The sequence below is a fragment of the Acanthopagrus latus genome, chromosome 2, assembly GCF_904848185.1.
Source record: "Acanthopagrus latus isolate v.2019 chromosome 2, fAcaLat1.1, whole genome shotgun sequence".
Lineage (NCBI taxonomy): Eukaryota > Metazoa > Chordata > Actinopteri > Spariformes > Sparidae > Acanthopagrus > Acanthopagrus latus.
This window is the reverse complement of record NC_051040.1, coordinates 9,042,962-9,065,103: the sequence shown is the minus strand read 5'-3', so window position 1 is coordinate 9,065,103 and position 22,142 is coordinate 9,042,962. Positions and strand designations below refer to the sequence as shown.

Genomic DNA, 22,142 nt, shown 5'->3' with positions numbered 1-22,142 from the left:
CTCTTTTCACTGTCTCAGTCCATCCAAACTTTCCATCAAGTATATCTTTTCTCTGCTTGTTGAATAGGGCACGTTCATTTTTTTTTTTTTTTTGTCCTGGAATGACGGACTGGGATTTGTGTGTCAGTTACTGCATAAGCCTCAGTGAGACTACAAAAGCAATGCCAAGTATAACAAAACTTTTAATAGGTGATTATGTAAGTCTGTGCAATGAAGATCTAGCACAGCGGGGTTAGTCTTGGCTTTCTCTCCAGCTGTCTAAATGTTGTGCAATGTGACAGGCGAAAAAGAAGAGTAAGACTGAGGAACAATAGGATGCTGAAACTTCCTCACATGACAATACTTATTAAGAAATACTAATTTCTTAGATAAAGACATAATAATTGGGAAATTAACATTTTTTATGCTTACTCCGACAAAAAAAACAATACTTCAGAATAATGGCACACATGAGTTTACAGCCATGCTTGCAGCTGTCTTTAGGCACAATGTTGCTTTGAGCTAACATCAACATGAGTTATTGACCTTGGAAACAGTTGACAAGTTATCTCACCACATGGTCCACGTGATAATTTATTGAATAATATTTAGATGAGTATTTTGAGTATTTTGTTGGCTGCTGTTTCCAAGGTCAAGAGTGAACGTTAAAGCTAACAAGGAAAAAAAGCTCTGCTCAGAAACAAGACTAGGGCCAAGCTTGCAGCTCAACAGAGCCGCACAGTGGCGCTTTAAACTAAATGCTAACATCACCATGCTACATGGTCACAATAACACATACTGATGTTTAGCAAGTATAAAGTTCACTATCTCAGTTAAGCATGGTAAACACACAAATATAAAATATTTGCTTATTAGCACTATGCAAAGTACAGCTGAGTCTGAAGGGAAAGCTATTAGTTGAGCAGGTATTTAGACATATTAGGTTTTGACCTGATCACGCAGTAGTTAATTGCTGAATCGCAATTTCAAAGGATCAACTTTTGTTTATCGATTTTTAGGGCTCCACTTACCCCCGAACCCCATTGATCCGCTCCTATGCCTCACTGAAGATTTCACCTTTGCGATAAGGTAAAAGTCGGCCCCATATTGTTTTCACAATCAAACAAATGGGGAGCAGTATGTATATGTAAGTAACTGCTAACTGCTGCTAACTTAGCAAGTAGCTCAGTCAGCCGTGCAGCTAGCAGTACAGACTGGGAGCTCATGGCACTGGCTGTAGTCATCTCTCCAACATAAAACATTGTTTTAGTTATATGACTTTGATTATTTTCAAGTTTAAAAAACACATATTTAACTTTAAATTTCACAAAGAGACTTCACTATTTTTCTGTTTAATCCTTATGTTTCACCACCACCCACAATTTATTCCAATCCTTCAATCTGTGGGCAACGCCTCTAAAAGTACATTCAACATGTGTATTGCTTTGCGTGTGAGCACACTTTCTATTATAAATTGTAAATGCACTACATAATACAACCTGAATATAGTCAGTGTATAATATGGAAATGAGACACACTTTCAGCCCTGACATTGGCTTTACACCATTCTACTGATCCTCAGAGGGCTGTAATGCACAGCAGACTCTGCAATGTGCTCAGAAGAGAAAGCATGTGAACTTGAATGTAATGTTTTATTAGGGAAGGCATGAAGTCATCCTGCTTCTTAGATGTCAAGGAACCGCTTAATGTGTTTGGTGAGGAACACTGAATGTAACTAAAACTTAACAAAAAGGTCACCTTTAAGAAGGTCGAGGCTCTTTTTTGGTTCTCTCATTGCAGCAGCTTTCAGTAGCTGTATAGACGAAGTAGGCCTAGATTGTCACTACAAATGTTTCTTTCAATATAATATTTCTCATATTTTCAGTCTACTGTAATATGAAAAAGATTCATCTGAATATGTATTTGAAATATCGGGGTTTCATTGATAGATAATAGCACAGTTGGTCTTCAATATTTAGCCCCATATGCCAGCCAATCAGCTGCCTCTCAAATTCCTTGTACAGTCTGTGACTGTGCTGTCAGGCCCTTTGTAATCAAACCAATCCTTTACACTAATCATGACAGAACAGAAGATATCCACAGTCTTTGAGGACCATGAGGACACACAGTATAAAGTCATCTGGGCCATCCTCAGAGAGAACAAAGTCATTTAGTACTATGAGACACAGAGGAGTGAATATACAGGAGAACATTTTCATTCTTCTCTGGCATGGGAACCTCCAGCTCCTTATCACTGAGCAAAGTTATACAGTACAAAACAAAAGATGTTTTCTGAACTCAACCAACTTGCGTCAAAGTTAAAAATTTATCTGCCAGGGCTGTGGGCTTATCTTGGCTGAACATTATCTGAGGTTCAACATCCAATTCTTAATCCCGCCTCCTGTTTCATTCAAAGCACTCTGCACAGCTACACCGCCTGTGCTTTCCAGGTGGATCTGAGGATCAAGAGCCAAATCTTACTTTGACAGTTTATCCCACTGATGATTTGTTTGACTGAATTAAACCTCTCCGAGGAGGCTCGTACTGCTTATTTATTTGGTTCTCCTTTAATTATTCACTCTCATTTTGTCTTTCACAATGCTGCAACAAAAACACATCTTGTGTTAATGAGTTACTAAGCCGACAATACTCTTGCGAGATAGCTTTTAGAAAAGATGCCTGTATTTACTATCTTAGATTACAAAGAAAAGAAAATTAGATGAATTGTAAAATTAACCTGGACATGCAGTGGAATCCTGTTTTTCAACATCTTGCTTGCAGGTACAAAATAAACAAAAGAAATCATGCTCCTCATTTAGCTTCTGTTTTAATTATAATATAAAACGTCTGGAACACAGAGAGCGGAAAAGCCTCTGAACCATCCTATAAGCTTAGTTAAATATTTATGACTTTGGTTAATGATGGCAGTAAAAGATGTGAGCTCTGCTATGAAGAGACAGAGCCTGTCACACCTGATGCTGCTGCGACCACTGATATGTGACCTACGCACCTGACCCTGTCTTCAGGGGGGCATATTAGGTAATTGCCTTCTCAAATGCAATCAGCAGTTTATTTTTTTTGTCCCCCCTAAAAGTATTCAGCAGGTTTCCAAATACTTCATCATTTCTTGTGACCCAGATGTGAATTCAGAGGGTGTGTCGCCGGCTAATAGAGCAGGATTTTCGAACACGTCCAAGCCCCCGAGCTCCCAGCCAGCGTTGTGCCCTCCAGAATAATTCTGAGGACTATTTTTAATCTTGCTGCAGTGCACCCCCTTGGTAATTTCCTCGACTTTCCGGCAAACAGCTACATCGTTTCTTCCAGCATCACCGCGGCTGCAGATAACTAAGGTCAAAAGATGAACTACATTACGTCTCATAACACGCGTAAAGCTGCTGCCACTTTTTTGAATTATTGCCATTTTATTTCCAGATGAATTCAAACAACAGCACAGAATGTTAAATGATGTGTAGTGTGTCGGATTGAACCAGGCTGGTAGGAGGAGTGTTTCTCAAGCGGCTTGCCAGAGGTACAAGTGTCTATCTCTGTCTCTCCTTGCCAACCCGAGGAGTGTGCTCTGGTTGAGAATGTGTGCTGTGTTATTTACACTATCTGAGGTTATATTCCTGTTGTGTAGAGATCAGGCATGAAATACCGCTCTCTTTATCTCTTCCTCTCTCTCTCTCTCTCTGTGCTGCTCTGGACTGCTGATCTTTTCAGATTTGAATGCATTCCTCATCGCTGGCCCGGCATCCAGAAATCACCTGCCAGATCACAGGACAAATTAAACCCCAGCCTGCTGTTTTGGAATAACAATCAGGCTGATTTAGTGGTGCTGCTGCTGCCTGGAGCGGAGCCGGAGGTCATGTTAGGTGTTAAGTTGCTGCTAGGTAACCAACTTGTTTTGTGTGGCAGAGCAGAGAACGCGTGACCTCTGGATGTCAGTGTCTTTCTTACGCAAGCATCGCGCTGTGCCGTTAGAGGAGTAGTCTACATGTGTTAAGTGATGGTGAATAGATCTAACGCAGCGTATCTCATAACAAGAGTGGTATCAGCGATTCTAAAATATCATCTAATAATACTCAGCTGCAGCAATTTCCCTTTGCCTTCCCTCCACACCTGCACTGCATCTCCTATGTTTGCCCCATCCTGTTCCCAATGTTTTATCAGCTCCTTCTCTGTTCCTAGTGTTTCTCCACTCATAACCCTCACCTGTGTTTCTCTGCTTCCCTCCCCCTGCACCTCATCCCCTTGTTGGTTAAGTTTGTATTTAAGTCCAGACTACAGTTCAGTCTTTGTTAAGTCATCTGTTGAGTTTCCCTGATCCCACTGTTGTTTTCTTGCATGCTCCTGGTGTTCCGTCACATTTGCCTGTTCCTTGTGTTGCCACTCATCCTGAATTTGACTTTATCCACTCTAGGCCCGCACTTCCATCCTACAGGCTGCACACGCAAACCACATTAAAACAGGTTTTAACAGGTCTGGATCTCTACTGCACGAAGAAACATTATTCTTCCATAACATTTTCCTTTACTCAGCATTTCTGAGCGTGATGATGGAGAATGCTGTCCAAAATATCAGTGCAAAATAAGTTTCAAATTTTAATGTCTGGTGATCGTGAACTCTATGGTATATTATTTACAAAATGTTTCATATTCAAGAATCTATGATTGCTGGAGCCCATTATGGAGGGATTGCTTTTATTTGTCTGTGTAATGCAACAGCAATCTCTCGCACATAATCTTGCCGTTTTCACCACAACATGTGTCATTTTTATATCAGAAATGCTGCTGCATGAGAATAGAGTCAGGTAAGTGCTCACCAATGTCATGGTTTAGTTTTGAGGGCTTCAGTTATATCCTGTTTTATTAGCTCATATCCTCATGTGCCATGTTTCACTTTTCACTTCCTCCCTTTGTCTGTTCTCACATTTTTATACATTTTTTTTGGTATACACCTGTGGCAAATGAGTTTATCACCCCTTGTTTATTCAAACCAGTGTTTTTCCCTCACGGTTCGTTGATCTGTTTTGTGCCTCAGGTACTGTGTTCTACTTGTGTCTACCTGTGTTTCTTGTGTTTTTGCCCGTTTGTTTATTTTTTATCATTTTGTTTGTTGCCTGACTTTTGACTGCTTTTGCTTTTTGGACTTTTCTTTGCCTGTGTTTGATGTTTGGATTTGTGTGTGTGTGTGTGTGTGTGTGTGTGTGTGTGTGTGTGTGTGTGTGTGTGTGTGTGTGTGTGTGTGTGTGTGTGTTTGGACTGCAAGCATGCTTTTTGCTGTACCACCAACCTGCCTCTGTTTCTGCATTAAAGTCCACACAACTTTGATAATTATGACACTCAAGTATCCGATTACACTATCCTTCATCAATAAAATTAAATCTTCCCAGTTGTGGTGGAACTGTAAATGTTTGCATTTCAATGTTTTTGTGTTCAAATTTAAGGATTTCTGTAAAGGGTGTCTTGAGGGCTTTTCACACCACACTTGGCCCAGGGTTAAAAGCATTCTTCGAACCCTCTTGGCCCCAAGCTGAGGGAGATTTCTCACTGCCACAATCCTGGCACACTGCAAGGTAGGCTTACCCCGACTTTAGCCAAGGGCTTGCAGGGTTATCCCTTCAAAATCAACTAAACATGGGGGTAAAAGTAAACAGTGCACTTGGAGAGTGTTGTATTTTTTTAACCCATGCCTAGTAGATGTGCAATGTGAATCCTGTTGCTCTGGGCTGTGTGAAAGAAAACGGCTAAGTCTTCTCAGGGTCAGTGGCAGTCTGAAAAGTCTCCATCTCATGATAAAGCTGCAGAACAGCCACTAAATGGACCTGGTGGTGAGACTACACTGCAGTGTGAGGGAGTAGTTCACATTTGCTATTATTACTGCACGTGTTGAAGAGTTAAATGCACACAAAGGCTGTGTACATAAGCACGTTATAGAATAAAGTGCAGATGCTTCGGTTTAGAAGTTTGTGATTACAGTTTTTCTGCGGTTCACTTGTTGCTTGAGCACCAGGTTGATTAGTGAGGTGGCAACAGCACGCTGTTACCAAGGAGCCTCGAATATAACCTATCTTGATTGAATACGCCGATCAGCTGATGCAACGTCCTCTGCACAAACGGTTATAACAGAGAAAACAGGGACACAAATCAGGAGGACTAAGTTTTAATCACTTAAATCGCAGCGTTCACTATGGTTGACTTGAGCTATCGTTCATGTGAATCATGAAGCTTGTGGAATAAGAAACCAGCCGTCCTTCCATTCATGGGGGAACAATTTCTTGCCCGTTTTCCCAGACCATATGTTACTAATGCTCTTCAAACATGGCTTGGAAAATCAGATCACATTATAGCAGATGCCTAGGGTAGGATATAACACTTTAATACGCAGGTCATTGTGCTCGTCATCTTCACAGTGATGAGGGAACTCATCAGTTTGATGAAATTGCTCATATTTTTAGGATCTGCTCTGAACTGTTAAAGGACATATTTATGGAAACATTATTAAACAGATTCAGGATCAATAGCTGAATACTCAACAAGCCTCTTATGTGTATTTATATATATATGACTCACCTCAAATACACCATTCAGAACACTCTCTCCGTACATCTGAAGGTTGTCCTGACCATCATATAACCAGATCTTTATATAATACAGAGTTTGCTTAGTTATTATGGAGCAGTAAATATTTAAATATAATTGTTTTTAACCATGCAAGGTGCTGCGTTGGTCTGTGGGTGGCCCGGCACCAGTTGGCCCAGAAATATCTAAACAAGAGTTGGATGGATTTCTATTAAATTTTGTACAGAAATTCATGGTTCTTGTCTTGGTTCAACACATGGGACCCAAACGTTGACACACATGCAGACAAGTAGCTACACAAAATGCATCCTTTAATAACAAAAGCTGGGAATCCAAATCCATAACACACAAAATACAAAGACCAAACATAAAAGCAAAAACAAAGTGAAATCCAACAGCAAAGTACAAGTCCAGGATGAGCACAAAGTAACAGCCAGGAACACAGGACAGGGAGACGGGAATGGGGGACACAGGAACACAAGGGCAAGACAGAACAGACAAACTAACAAAGAGAGGGGAAGACGAGGACTTAAAATACACAAGGGGTGATTAATTGATACAACACAGGTGAGGAGTGAAACGGGGGAAAACAGACAAAGGATGTAGAACATGAGACATGACAGAAGAATAAAACAGGAAATAACAGAGCTGCAACTTAAATTAAGACAGTGCTCAGAAGATATACCCTAACGAGTGTGATGATCCCGTTCTCTAGCACCACAAGCAGGTTGACATTATTGTGTTTTTCATGTGCTCTCTTGAGCACTGCAGGATGAAAATTAAATTCTGAAATTTATCTCAGAGAATAAAGTTTCCCTCAGGATGATTTCTATTAACTTTGGTGATCCCTTAAGGCGAAAACAGACAACTTTCAGATTCTTCCCTCATAGCATTTCCAATTGGTATCACCAGTGATGGAACATAACGAAGATTTTGACACGACAACGGCATCATTACTTGTTCAGAATGAGTTCAAAAAATGTTTTTTTTTTTATTTAAGCTCTGTGAAAACTAGCCAAACTGACATTTGTTCAGTCATTTTTGAGTAAATATTAAATAAATTGAACATCAGTATTTTTCGGGAATCTACAAATGTCATTGTCACAAACATTAAGCTGTACAGATGAACTCTGCAATCTGCTGTTAAGCACCACAGGACAGTGAGTGGATGACTGGGTTTATTTTCAGCAATCAGCACAGGCGTGTAGCCATTTATTAGTGGGGCAGCAGTGCTGCTCTGATGTTTGTGAGGCAGAATAAGGCCAACAGCTGTGGCTGCTACAGTGAAAATCAGTCCCTCCAATGTCAGTAATCTGTAAGTGCTCAGCCAAACCAGTTGTTGTCAAGTTTTATAAGGGAATTGGAAGCTGGATTGAGCTTTTTAGGTGTGAATTTACAACCTAGAAGCCTTGCAAATTCTAGGATATCTCAGCCAAGTCTCATGCCCCACAGTAAAACTCCTGACCTTGAGGTATAAAGCATATTATCGCAGGTGATTCAGCTCTTATCTCTGGAGATGAGGAGCATGTGGAAAGAATAACAAGACTCATCCGGAGCAAAACCAAATTCTCCAACTGTGAAATATCTTTATTTATGCAACGATGAAATATGGACCAAGTCCAATAAACACAACAACATGTTCATCATCACAGGAGATCTGTACAAAACAAGAATATTTTTAGCGGTTAAACCAGCTGTTTTTTTTTTTTTTTCCTCATTGGTCAAAAGGCCAGTGTCAAACACTCAAGACCACAAGAATGAATCAAATCAACCATTTTCAAAAGAAGCTGTCACACCATAAAGAATTGTTAATAAATGGCAAATTGGGTTAATAGTTAAGTGATGATTCTATGAACACTAATCATTTGACAACATTAATTAGAACTTAGGGAGAAGTTAATTAGATGTATCTGAAGAGTGGATACATAAGTCTTCTGATACATTATGAAACATGTTTCCTGTGTAAACATTGGAAATATTAGCCTTAAGAATAAAATGACACATTATACAAATGTATGATCTAAAAGAAAGAGGTAACTTCAGAATCAAAGCCAAAGCATTTCATTTTAAAAAATAATACATCTGCAGAGCTTGTAGAAAGTAGCATAATACGGTAATCGATCTCCTTATTATTATTATTCTTGTGAATCAAGTTAGTCGGGTCCAAAATAAGTGTTTACATTTATAAATCAGAATCAACATGTGGTGGATGAAATTGTGTCTGTGAATTATCTATATATAAATACATATACTTTATTATTAATTTAGAAGACTAAAAACATGAAAATTGAGCCATTACTGAACAATATAGAATAATTGCACATTACAATTACCATTTAACCATTAGGTCATTATTTGCCATTTACTAATAATGTTGCTGCCCAGCATAAATATTTCACTCTTCCTCCTTCAGTTGTACCGTCGTATCAAAATATCACTCTGTGTTATCCAGACTTACGAGTCCATTTGACAATTGTGTATACATTGATGGGAATGATCACGTTTTTTTTGTTTCAGTATCAACAATCGAGTTAAGTATTTGAGTATTGTTTCTACAATATTGTACAGTTACCGAGGAATGCTAATTGGTGCACTGCAATTACAGGGGCGGCACTACGGGGAGTCGTACATACTTAGTTGTAATCAAATAGCTAATTACTGGACCACCTAGGCAGTGAAAGAAAACGAGTCGAAGACAGCTCCCTCCTGGGTTTTCACGTTCCGCTCCGCTATACAGGTTTTCAGCTAAACCAAGATACTCAAAGATCTCAGGAGCCCCTTTTTTCTTTCATAAACCTCAACTAAGTAATCTTCTGGAAAAAAATACACGCTCGGTTCTGAAAAGCCGGCAGTAGTGAGCTGCAGTGAGAACACGCGGGTATGTTAACACTGGCCTCCCTGCGCGCTCTGATCCCTCCACACACGTCATAGCTGTCTTCACGTTCACAGTAAATACGATTCTCTACAACAAATACACCCACTACAGACACTCACTCACACATGCACACACAAATACAGAATCCGAAAAAGCAAAATACCAACTAGATAAAATGCACTTTGTAATGATTCAACAATAAAACTCAATACTTTGGTAAAAACAAATCTAATAGTTTTGTATCTCTACTCAACATGAAAAACAATTTAAGGCAAAAAATCAACCATTCAACAAGTCAAACAACAAAAGGTCCAAAAACATACATTGAAAATATTTCTTTTTACAATATTTCCTCATAGAAAAATATGTTTGACTTGCACAGAGTTTTAAACATGGCCACAGTTAAGACTCAATTCAACCTCGAGTGCACAAGACAGCATCAGATTTTAATCACAAATCTATTGGTTCCAGTGCAGCTGTAGTAAAGTGTAAATTCAACTGGCATGGGGTCTAATGTATAATATCCTGCAAGCTACTGCAAACTACCAAGCAACTACACTAATGTTGCTAATAATGACAATTACACACTGTCATTTTAATTATAGATAAACAAGTTCTGATCAAAGTCCATCAATCTGTAAACATTTTTTTTTGGTCAAACCAACACTTTCCTACAAACTACATGTTTCATCCTCGAGTAGTTACAGCAACTGACAGGCAGCGACAGTGCACAATATGCTGGAGAAACGAAGCTACAAATACAATTAAATACAAATACAACTCCTTGTTTGTGAAGGGAGTACCGCTGCGGTCTGCTTCCATAGTGCAAAAATGCAACCTCAGGGGTCGAGCCGTGCAAGCTACAGCGCTTCGGCGGCTGTGGAACCTGGGTCTGAGGCGGCTGTCAGAAGGCGTTGTTTGCCTCACTGGTTTGAAGGAAAGGAAAGAAGGGCGGCCATAACATCTAACAGTGGGAGTGAAAGGGAGGGCGGAGGGCGGCCTTAGTTGAGGTCGGATGATTTGGGCTCCACATCGCACAGCTCGTGTAAAGATTGAACCTAAATGTCACAGCGTTTCTGTGTCCAGAAGCCGACACGAGGATGATGTGTGATGAGTATTTACATGGGCGGAGGTGTAGCGCAGGAGTCGGCCAACGTGACCCCCCGTCAGTGATCTGCTGCTCAAGTCTCAACAGGTTTGTAACATTTTCCATCCTCTAAAGCGTGTGTGTGGGCACGAATATGTGTGTTTATCAACTGTCTTATACATTCTTTTGATTTTACGATTAGACACAGTTCGAGCTTGAAACAGACATTCACAAAAATCATTGCCATCCCCGGCAATGGTTCAACATTTCAGGCACGACGACTACACTATCCATCGAGCAGGTCAAGGAGAAATGGCCGAACAGGTGGCAAAGTGTAGAAGGCCAAGCGGGAGGTAAAGCTGAGCTGCGAGGGATGCCAGCAGAGGATCCAATGTACAGTAGGTAGAGGTGACACTGTCGAACAAGAGAGGAAAATTAGTGAAGAGGAAAAAGTTGACAAAACTGATTGGTGTTGTTTTCCCCACAGGCTCTCACGATGACACAGTTCCAATCTACATAATTGCAAAGATAATATCCAGTAAAACTAGAAATCAAATGGGTTTCCAGCATGAAAAAAAAAACTGTATTTGTTGCTTATCAGTACTTGAATAATCATAATCATGGGCAAATTTACATTCAGTCCTCCCAGGGAGCTGCTGCTAATAATAGCATCTCTTGCCACAGGAATATTAAGCACCCCAGAAACAATCACTCCATTTGTTACATCTTTCTTTGTTTCGTTCATGAATTCGTTCTAATTAATTCTAATTATGTGCTCTTATACTTTACTTTATGTATAAGAAATGTAAATGCCTCTGTGAGTGTAAAGACCTTAATGTATCAGGTATGTCACAGCACATACTCTAATCAAAGTGGAAGTTTATTGACTTTGCTGGGACTCAAGAGTAGCGAGCAAAATCAATCTGTGTTTGCATCAAAGTGCTGCAGAGCCTCGGGCTCTAAAAGGTGAAAGGCTGCATTATTCAAACAGAATCAATTCATGTCACCTCAAAAATGTGACAGTGATTTTTATTCGGCGGGAAACAATGAGACACATCTTCAAAGGTGTCGCAGCAACTCAAAGAGCCCAATTATGACCAACTTCACCGCTTTGTTGCTAGGATGAACTTCTGATCACAGGCTGTCTGAGAAGACCTCTGCACGGCTAAAACAGGAGGTGAAGATGTTTGCTTTGACCCGTGCAGGACCTTTGTTTTGATGTTTGCTGTTCATCCCTATTTCCAACGCTGTGGGAACAGGAGACTATGTTGATAGGGTTTTCACAAAACACGTGGGACTGATGCATGCCAAGCTCTGCAAATCAACTAAAAGTACACTCCATCGACTTTTTGAAATTCAGTTCTCCCTCCTTGTGAATAGACTTGTATAATGTATTCGGTGACTCTGGGGAGAGCTTTATATGGAGGGCATGTAATTAAAGACACTGTCGAGTTGCATTAGCAAAATTGTAGGATCCAGCATTTGTGCAGCTTGACCCATACGGGGGATTAGAAGTCAGCATAATCGAATCTGTCTCTGATTCCCAACAAGAGTGCTCCTTTAAATGTGCTGAACGTAACAATTTTTAACAATTTACAAGTATTAATCACTTTGTGTTCGGTAATATGTGAGCGGATTGTGAAGTGATGAGAAAAATGGGACCTGCCACAGAAGTTCCACAGAGCGCCTGTAGACTCTAGATTTGCTTAAAGGTGACTAGACTTAAATACCGTTTATTGCTCTTTATTAAATGCATACCTTCTTCAAAACCACTCACCTGTGTTTTACAAAACTAAACTGCAATCCTTATTGCTTGATTTCAGAGTTTTAAACAGAGTATGACAAGTACAGCCCTGTACCAGTCTGTCCAGAGAGAAACCTGCATCATTTAGTACAGCACGCTGATTCAGACAGAATGAGACACACCATACTGTGCGAGTCCAGATGGGCGAGAAACAAGTAATCAGACAGGCTGTAAACAAGCCAAGAGTAAAAAGTTTCACGCGATTATCTAAAAACTAAAAGTAAAAGCAGGTGCATCTGAAATGTGGGTAATAATCCCTCATTGCACAATGTAAACTGTTACATTTTTTTTTTATAACCCTTTTATTATTTCTGTTCACATTTGTTTTATAAGCCTGAAGCTTGTGCTCGATCATCTGATTGCTTGTCTCCTCTCCCATCAGAAATTCTTCTACCGATGTCACTGTGAGAATGATAGGAATAACTGCCATACTCTGTCAAATAAAGCTCCTTAAATTAAACAATCAGCTCTCACCTTGGCCCTCCACACTAAGACGCCTTTGTTCTCCACTTTTATCCTCCTGAAATCCTTCCATCGCTTTCTTGCCATCAGGGAGTGGTGTCTCCGCGATGCATGGAGGCCCGTCCCCATGTGACTTGTCCACCACCACCTCCTCCACCTCCTCCACCTGCTCCTCCTCCCCCGTGGTCCTTATCTGACTCCGGCTGGCTCTGGGCCCTCTCAGGCTTGGGGTTGGGCGTGCATGGCGGATCAGGTTGTTGCACCGACATGGTCCTACGCAGGTGGGTGCGCTTACACAGGAAGTCAGGCTTCGCCGAGAGACCAAACGAGCCTTTCCTTAAGACCATACGGACCGAAGGGGATTTCTTAGGTCTGGCTCTGTGCCCAAACTGAAGGGTGGAGAGGTGCGCTGCATAGCCATCGCTCAGGAACTTCATTTACAACACAGAGAAGAGGTTAGAAAGACAGAGAGTCATAAGAAGATTAGAGGAAATGGAAAGAACCAGGAGGAAAGCCAAAGCGTGAAGAGAGGCAGACAGAAACATCATTAACTGCTGCTAGAGAAAGAGATTAACGAAAATGTAAAAGAAAACTACCTGGCACTGATTTTGGTACTTCTTCGAAGGTCTGCCAACAATATAAATTTGTGCAGGGCTGAGGCCGAGCATGTTGTAAACAGAGATGTCCTTCATGGAGCCGTAAGCAGAGTTGATCTTAATGTGACACTGGTGAGAGAGGAAATAATCTGTTGGAGATGTGCGTGGCATTTCGATGCAGCCCAACCCAAGGCAACAAATCTGTGAGCCTGTAAGGAATAGAGCTCACAGCAGGGTGACAGGCAAACTGTGTAATAAGAAAGACTGGTTTCTACAGCCACAGTGTGTGAGGGAGCATTCATAGTGTATTATAATGCATTCATGATACGCTCATAAGCACACATCATGTTTTCTGATGCACCAATCTAAATTACAGATGTTACTTATAATGAATTATTAGTTCAAGTGTCTGATTAAGGCTCTTGACTAGTTACAAACGAGAGGTTGACTAATCGGGCTTGAAATATGTAATTAGTACTGTACCTCTACTCACCTACACACATTTACATTTAGGGCATTTAGCAGACGCTTTTGTCCAAGTAATTCAGTAGTAAGTTGCTGATAAGAACATCAGGAGCAGTTCTTCAGGGTTCAGTAAATTGCGCAAGGACACGTCAACACGCAGACCAGCGGAATCGAACCAGTGACCTTCAGATCACCTTAATGTGATTTCATTTGTTCGGTGAAGGGTAACACTTTCTATGAGTCTATAATGCAATTCAAACCCACTTATATTGCATTAGAATGCACCTATAGCCTATGACTATTCTTTAGCACTTATAACTATGATTAAACGGTGCTATAGACATTTTATAACACATCACAAAAATAATTAGTTGCTATTATAGATAGATCTCTTTAGATTATTTTAAGTGACATGTATTGTGTTTTAAGACTGTAGATACACAGTAGTGCATCACTGTGTGTTTACAAGTGCAGTCATAAAGCTTTATGGATGCATGACGATACACTATGAATGCCCCCAAAATACACCATAGATGTGGGTATCATAGAACAAACTGCCCAGATTAGTGGTTTGTCTTTAGTGGTGTACCTCCTGTATGAGGTTCCTGAGGAAGATGGTCTTTTGCCGCAAAGGATCGTGAACGAGGCCTTCAGAGAAGAAGATCATGCCATGGGGAAAGTTATGCTGTGACAGCCAGGATACCACGCGCTGCTTCTGCATGTCAGGGCGGCCTGTGATGTAGATAATCAGATAACCCAGGTCCTGCCAGTGCCTGCGTACGAAGACATAACATCAAACGAGTTACTCATTTTGACAGCCTGCGGTGGTATTAGCGTGGCGAGAACATGAACATTAACGCACATACGTTCAGAGGCGGTTACCACTGACCTGACGACATCGACAGCCCCGGGGCGGACCTTGGGGTCACTGCCCATGATTGACACACTAGCAGCAAATGATCCATCAATGCTGAAGACCACACACTCCATGCCCCGTGGCAACACAGTCAGGTAGGCCTCTGCACTTGTTTGATCCCCCCTTGGAAAGAAAAAGAGAGAGGTTGCGTAAGAAAAAGCATTTGCTATACATGGCTGTAACTCCCTTCAATATTGCTACCTCTAGCTCGATGCTAACACACCATTACAGGGTATGGATAAAGGACTTAATTTGATAATTCTCTCCTTTTTTCTCATGACAACTACGAGCACATGCTACAAGGATGCTTACTTGACCACCATTTTAATCGGATAGACTCCGAGGCCGAGCTTCTTGCTCTTGGGTATGGTATATGCGACCCTGCCACTGCTGTTGGTCACCTCTGTGTCAAAGTGCACCCAGCGGCCAGACTGAGGTTGTGTCATCAGCAGGATGTCCACCTGAGAGGAGCGGAGTGGGTCAGCAGGCAGAGATTCATGTGAAGACTTGAAGACACACACACACACACACACACACACACGTATATCTGCGGTAATCAGTCATGTTGCTGCTCTTCACCTTTTCTCCAGTCAGAGTGACCATGTCCAAGGGGCCGTACATGAAGCGGCCCACCAGAGTTTGAGGTCCATCCTCGGTGGCAATGACATCATTAACCCTGTGGTTGGCGGTGACGTTCTACCAGATAACAAGAAGAAGCATAAAACATAGTTCAGTCAGTTGAACTAAATGAATGAGCCTTTTATATCTAAAGAGGGCTTTGATCCACAGAGTCCACCATGTTGCACCGCCATGTTTCTATGGTAGCGCAACATAGACAAACCAAATATTGGCAAATATTTTGTCATTTTTAATGGCCACCATAGGTTTCAGTTTGCAACCTCATTGCTAGATGCCACTAAATTCTTCACACTGGACCCTGAACTCCAAAATCCTGAATTAGCCTCAATGCATCAAACTGAATCTTTATACAGTCTGTCTGTAAGCAGAAATCCCAGAGGAGCTGCAGGGGGCGTTCCTCCAGCCCCACGCGTCGTTTTAGCGTCTTTCATCTTATCGTTTTGGTTCTACGGAACGCAGCTTACTGTTTTGGTTCACTTTCACTCTACTGTCATGTGCATTATTTACAGATGCAGAGGGCAAATATTTAATTGAAAAATGCCATTGCAGAGAGCGGCAAAATTAACAAATAGCTTGTGAACATAATGGCGCTTTTGGCAGCTATAGAGCCAGATATTTCCTTCAGTAGTTGGTGGAGAGCACAGCAGCGCTAAAAGATGAGTAAGTATTATCCATCTTGCTTGTCAACACACTGAACTGTAGTCAACTGAGCATACATCAAAATTAATAAGGACTGGCACATTACCACAGTCTGTTTAATTTAGGTTTTAAACAGCATTGCAATGTTTTGGGGAATCGCAATTTTTTAATATAGGCAACTGTTCGCTAACAAGTTCATCACATCATCTTAAAGGGGTATAATATGTATATGCTGTATTGGCATCTTGTTTCTGCTTCTCCACACTGCGGTGTTCAGTAAAAAAAAAAAGGATTGAAGATCCCTTCAAAATTAAACATAAAACTAAGTGTAAGAGAAAAGGGGGCTGTGGAAGCAACAGGAGTTAAAATACTTCCAAGCTATTTTATATTTAGTGCTATGCATGCCAAAACCACAGCGATGATGCACTGACATCACTGCTGGTGTCTTCATCCCTTCCAAGACATTCAGCACTGCACAGCGAGGGTGAAGTTTTCCCTGCTTTGATGTTTCCAGCCAAACGCCTCTGAAGTGCGCAATGCGGGACCTTCCAGAAAAGAGAGTTAAGTTCTTTTAAGCTTCCTCGCCTTGTTATTTTCTCCTTATTGCGCCATTCAATGAGTACCTCCTAGTGAGCCAGCAGAGAAACACTAATCCCTAAATCTCTACTTACTGAGATGGCTGCAGTTTAATAGCATAATTCTTATACTCTGTTTTGTCGACCTCCACGACAGAAAAGTTTAATTCTCCTTCCAGGTTCTCTGCCATTTCTGTAACCTTCAATTTAAGCTGGTGAATTTTGCTCTTTTTCAACACCCTGCTTGGCATCTTGAAATGCTTTTTTCCCTGTAGATCATATGATAAAACGATAATAACACTTCCTCCACAAGCCTGTACAGGATTCATACTTGTGAAGTGCTGATAAAATGTTAACTTTTTAAACATATATAAAATACAGGACTTTGTGAGTAAACAAAAGCAGTAGCAGTAAATGTAATTTGTCAACCCATCTTGGTTTTATTGCAATTATTTCATGAAGAGTCAGAGGCTGGTATGGCATTTTGTTTACTTGAAGATAAAGTGCTGTTCATCGACAGCGCTCACCAAAAAATAATGGGCCATCTGCACATAACAAAGAACGGGGAAGTGCTAATGGGATCCATGTTGTGGTCGTATTTTGCCAGCTAATGAAAACTGATTTAAAAGCTGTGACACCTAACAAGGAAGTTCAACATCTCCAGCTGTTTTATTTTGTCAACAATTGATTGTTTTGCCGGTGTGAGTCTTATTTACTCATCCGGTGATGTGGCGAGCGAGCACAGTGAGCGAAAAACATATATGCACACCGGCACACTCCGGCACATAAATCATCACAGCTACCGTGTGACTTGAGGAGGCTCCACAGTGTTCGATGTGTAGTTATATTTCCCCGACACAGTTCACTGGGCACTCTGCGCGGTCAAATGTGAGACAGGAAAGCAACACGCGTGGTATCGCCAGCCACTCACAGGCGGCGCGTGGAGGAGATGAGTTGGAGAGTCAGACCCCCTGCCTGCGAAAAGAGCAGCATGTACAAGAAACAACAGCCACACTAGTGGTTCTGTTCCAGCTGTGACAAAGACCCCTCACCACACAGAGGGAGATCAGAAATAGAAGCCAGCTCTCTGTGAATGGTATCATTCTGCAGCAGATGAGCCGGCTGTGCCCGGATTCAATCTCGACTAAATCTCCCCAACTTTTTCAGAGCTACTTTTCTTTAAGCGCTTACATCAAAAACACATCACTTTGCAGAGGTGAGGGCACGAACAGGATTACACTGAAATATAGATATGTTTCCATGGTGCTCTCGTTGCACGGCTCTATTTATAGCTTCAATAAAAGCAAGCAGTCGCTAAACTCTTGTCTTTAGAAAATGGCAGATAAAAAGGAGACTTAGGTGGAAACAGCAATGTGACCTTGATTGCTCCACACAGCAGAGCTCAGAAGCATCAAGTAATTGTGTGTCTGCCTGCTTCAGTGCTTCAAGGTGAAAGTGTGGGAGTATTTTAAGAAATTCAGGTCACAGCGCTTAAGCACTACAACCTCAGCAGTTAGTGATAAATTTATTTTTAGCCTGAATGAATGCAAGGCCATTGTGACAGAAGAACAATCTCTGCCGTGTGGGCGGTTGTATTTCTGGAGACGATATTCCAGCTTGTGTAATATATTGCGTCTGAGCCGGAGTGCATGTGTTAAACTATTCATGAATTTGTTCACATAAAGTTTGAATATGAGCTTCTAAATGTTAATTGAGGAGCCATAAAATCACAGTTGTGTCAGCGATTTCGCCCACAGGAGCAAACTGGGGCAAAAAGTATATTTGTACAAAGGAAAGCACCGAATAATTTATTACCCTTAGTTTGACGTGTGTCCTCCTTCTGAGCCATTTCTCTCGCGGGCTGGAGGGAGAGAACGGAGCCGAGTCCAGGTTGTGTGCTTCCTGGGTCTTCACACAGTCGCACCGCATGAGCTGTCAGTTAACACATGCATGAATTAGAGCAGGAATTTGCACATAAAATGAAATCCATTCTTACATTAGATGTGCATTCTATAGTTTTGAGGGAGAAATTTTAATCAGAAAAACAAAAAAAGATCTTTTTTGACTGATTTATTTTTGTTTTCACGGCCGAATAAACAGAATAAACAAACTGATCTTTATGGACAACAATTTCATACTGTTATATGTGGCGGACCCTGCCACCTGTCTTGACCTGGCTTCAAACAGTGTTCAGGTGACCTTATTTTCCTCTGAGATCAGCTTGTTTATTCACTTATGAAAAAGATATTTATTTATTATTACCTCATTAGTATTGTAAATGTCTCTCCAGAACAACATAGTGAAAAGAATAGACAATAATAATAAGGAATCGACTAAAGCCTCAAAGGTAAATCTGCTGTTATGTTTAGCGATCATAAATCACAATTTTTAATGAAAAGCATTTGCGCCAAGAGCAGCACTGGCACAGATTAAAGGCTGAGGGGTGATGTGGAGTACCCAAAGAAAATTACCAGTCACTACTTGAAAGAGGTCGTGCATATCATTCCTAACGGCCCAGACGGAGAAGAACATTCTCTCACATGCTGGACCTGCACTGTGAGAAATAAGCCAGCTTTGACAAAATTTTATGTGCACCCCTCAAATTCCATGATAACTCTTTCATATGACGCGGCGTCAAGTGGAGCTGAAAGACCGCTGAGCCAAAATAATGATCTTCAGCTTTATTAGCTTCCTAATGGCATCGGTAGCAATCCTTTTTTTTTCCTGCATGATTTTCTTATTCCACTCACGTTTCCTGACAAAGAAGACAGTGGCAGCAGTGTGAAAAGAAAAAAAAAAATCATTCTCTTTCTTCTCTCCTGGCGCTCTGCTTTCTAATGATCAAGTTCAAAGACTGTGTTTCCAGCGGCTTCTAATAGGACATGACGTGATGACACCTGTCTTGATTCTTCATTAATTTTTTGTCCTGCTAATTGTTGCCATCTAGGGGATTAGGTGAGGATCCTTGTCTTCATCACAGACGCACCTGAGTACAATTATTGTCAAAGACATATTCATGGGCAGCTCAGGCAGCCAGGGCTAACGGTTTAATTCCCACATTGTGCTTAAAATATATGCAGAGTTTGCAAGATAAGACCATGCAGTCGGGTAATTGTGACTTCAGAAAGTTGATGATAGTGGTATGGAAATGATCAAAGAGTCACTTTAGCTACCTTTAAAATCCTAACTAACTGTAAAAGGAGCTGGCAGAACACATTTATTTTTCTGACTCCTGCACATTATAGTCATGCCCTTTTTTATAAATCAGCAGAAACTGAGGATTCCTGCACAGATTTGTTAAGACTTCAGTCATAAAATCAAACACGCTTGATAAAAGCACTCCCACTTGTCTGAGGCTCAACTGTGAGGTGTGGGATGAATCATAAACATCCTCGCGCAAGATAAAGGGCTGATTGGTGACAGCGACCTTCCCTTAATTTTGAAGAAAACCTCACAATCTCCAGAATCTTGACCATCACTCATCGATACTAAAACAAGGTAAGACTGAGGCTTTACATCATGCAGTGGATTCTGAGCTGCAGATCCACGTGTCATGTCTCTACACTGGCTCGTATTCCCAACATAATATAAGATGTCTTGAAATGACCTTTCATCATATTCATGGTTAATTGTTCTTCTTATAATCTTCACTTCTCTTCGTCCCCCAGTTACACATCATAAAGGAGTGTTGACGACATCACTGGCTGGCTGCCAGCCTTGTGGTTATAAGATATTCAGGGCGTCGTCTGTGCAGCAGGAGCCCTTGAACAGCGAGGCAGCATCTTTCTTTTGTACAGAGAGAAGACACCATTAAATGGCAACAGCTGTTCTACAAGAAATAGCGTTTGGTTCAAAGAAATGGCAAAAGAGAGGAGAGAAAAAAACAACCTGAACAGACACTGAGGTTTCCATAATGTATTCTTACTGGGAAAATCTGTTGGAGCCCTACATATCTAAAGGTGCACTATTAAGTTCTGGGGAAGACATTTAAATCATTCATTGATTTTTTATTTTTTATTTTTTATGAAGAATATACCGAATAAACAAACTGCCATTAAAGAGCAATGCAAGTTCACACTATTTAATTTTGAAGGTGGGCAGAACTGGGGCCTCTGGGAGAATAAACGCAGCTGGCACACCGGATTCTCCTCCACTTTGGGAAAGAGCTGAGACTTTATTTTTGAAACTCATCTGGAGTAAAAAAGTGGATTTGTCTCCGCTCTCATCCTTTCTGCAGAGGCAACCCACAGAGATTCTGACAACCTCCACTGTAGGGTGTACCGTAATTTGTCTCTCTTTGTCTTGTTGACTGCTTACTGGAGGGGAAATGGACTTTTTCTTCAAGAACGTACAAAGAGTAGAGGCAAAAAAGAAGCTGGACGGAAATTACCCAGTGAGTGCTTGGTTTAGTCACAGTCACTTGGACCAAGACAGCGTTAGAATGAGACTCAACAATCAACTATATTACCACTCTTTCAACAGTATTTGATTGTTGAGTCTCAATCCAGAGTTGTTTGGACTGTCTTGGGTTTGGGTTGGTGATTCATGGCCTCAGCTGTCTCTGTGTATTGTCTTTAAGCTCAACAAACACAGATAATATTTGACTGGAATTTCTTCCAGTTGTCTGGGACAGTGAAATGTTCCAGGAGTGTCGGACTATGTCTAAAAAACGGCACAGCTTACTTTAAAGAGAACAGAATCAACTTTTTGGGTGACAAGAGAATTGGTACTGGTTTGGACTTTCTTGAAGTCTAAGTTGGTTAATGTCTTACCTACAAGCAGTTATGTTTCAAAAATAATAAGGGCATGTGGAGTTCCCCAAAGCTAGATCTTAGGACCCTCTTTTTTTTTACAACAACAACATGGTGCCGTTCACTGACTATTCAAAGAATAGACAGTGAACAAACAAAGCAATAGCTTTGTTTTTAAGCTTGTTTTTTTGGCTCCTATATATACCTTCCTGTGTCAAGGCCAGTGTGGGGCCTGGTAAATCTGGCATCTACCCTGCAAGAAATGCCAAGACAGGTTTCTAAATGAAACATGAAAAGACAGCACTATTTCCAACTTAACGCCTCTGTCCAGTGCCTCCACTTTCTAACTCCTACAGCCTTCCTGTTGGTGGTTTAGTTATGTTATACAACATAACGTACATGTTGCAAAGAGCTGAGTGGATAATGCAGTGACAGCAAGTGGCTTCCTGCTGTTCTCATTTGGTTACAACAACACAGAGGCAAACAAAGCCTGAGGCTTTGGATTTGATGCAGAGTACATTTTTTATATCAAAGAGGACAGGCTATGTATGAAAACTCATGGTGTTAACAAGAAACTGGAGATGTACCAAATTTTTTTTATTTTTTTTTTTTATAACATCTACTCCCAGTCTTTCAGCTGCCAGCCAGCAAACATTTCCCTTCAAATGTTTTTTTTGCCAGATTTAATCTGAAAAAGACTTTAAATGCTGCTGGAAATAAGTTATACTAATTATGCACTTACACTTTAATAACCACGAGTAAAAAAGGGCAGA

General features: G+C 40.9%; 1 protein-coding gene across 12 annotated transcripts in view; it reads right to left on the bottom strand.

Moving 5' to 3' along the window:
* Window positions 1-8,129: 8,129 nt before the first annotated feature.
* The window catches only part of pitpnm3 (PITPNM family member 3), a 92,692-nt gene continuing 78,679 nt past the window's right edge, over window positions 8,130-22,142 (bottom strand). For all 12 annotated transcript variants that reach the window (XM_037083540.1, XM_037083579.1, XM_037083560.1 and 9 more), the window contains 8 exons: window positions 18,434-18,550; window positions 15,345-15,461; window positions 15,078-15,226; window positions 14,739-14,888; window positions 14,439-14,622; window positions 13,385-13,513; window positions 12,801-13,219; window positions 8,130-10,936 (listed from right to left, as the gene is read on the bottom strand). In XM_037083540.1, the coding sequence (XP_036939435.1) occupies window positions 12,875-13,219; window positions 13,385-13,513; window positions 14,439-14,622; window positions 14,739-14,888; window positions 15,078-15,226; window positions 15,345-15,461; window positions 18,434-18,550 (1,191 nt within the window). In that variant the 3' untranslated portion in view covers window positions 8,130-10,936; window positions 12,801-12,874. The remainder of the gene's footprint in view (window positions 10,937-12,800; window positions 13,220-13,384; window positions 13,514-14,438; window positions 14,623-14,738; window positions 14,889-15,077; window positions 15,227-15,344; window positions 15,462-18,433; window positions 18,551-22,142) is intronic.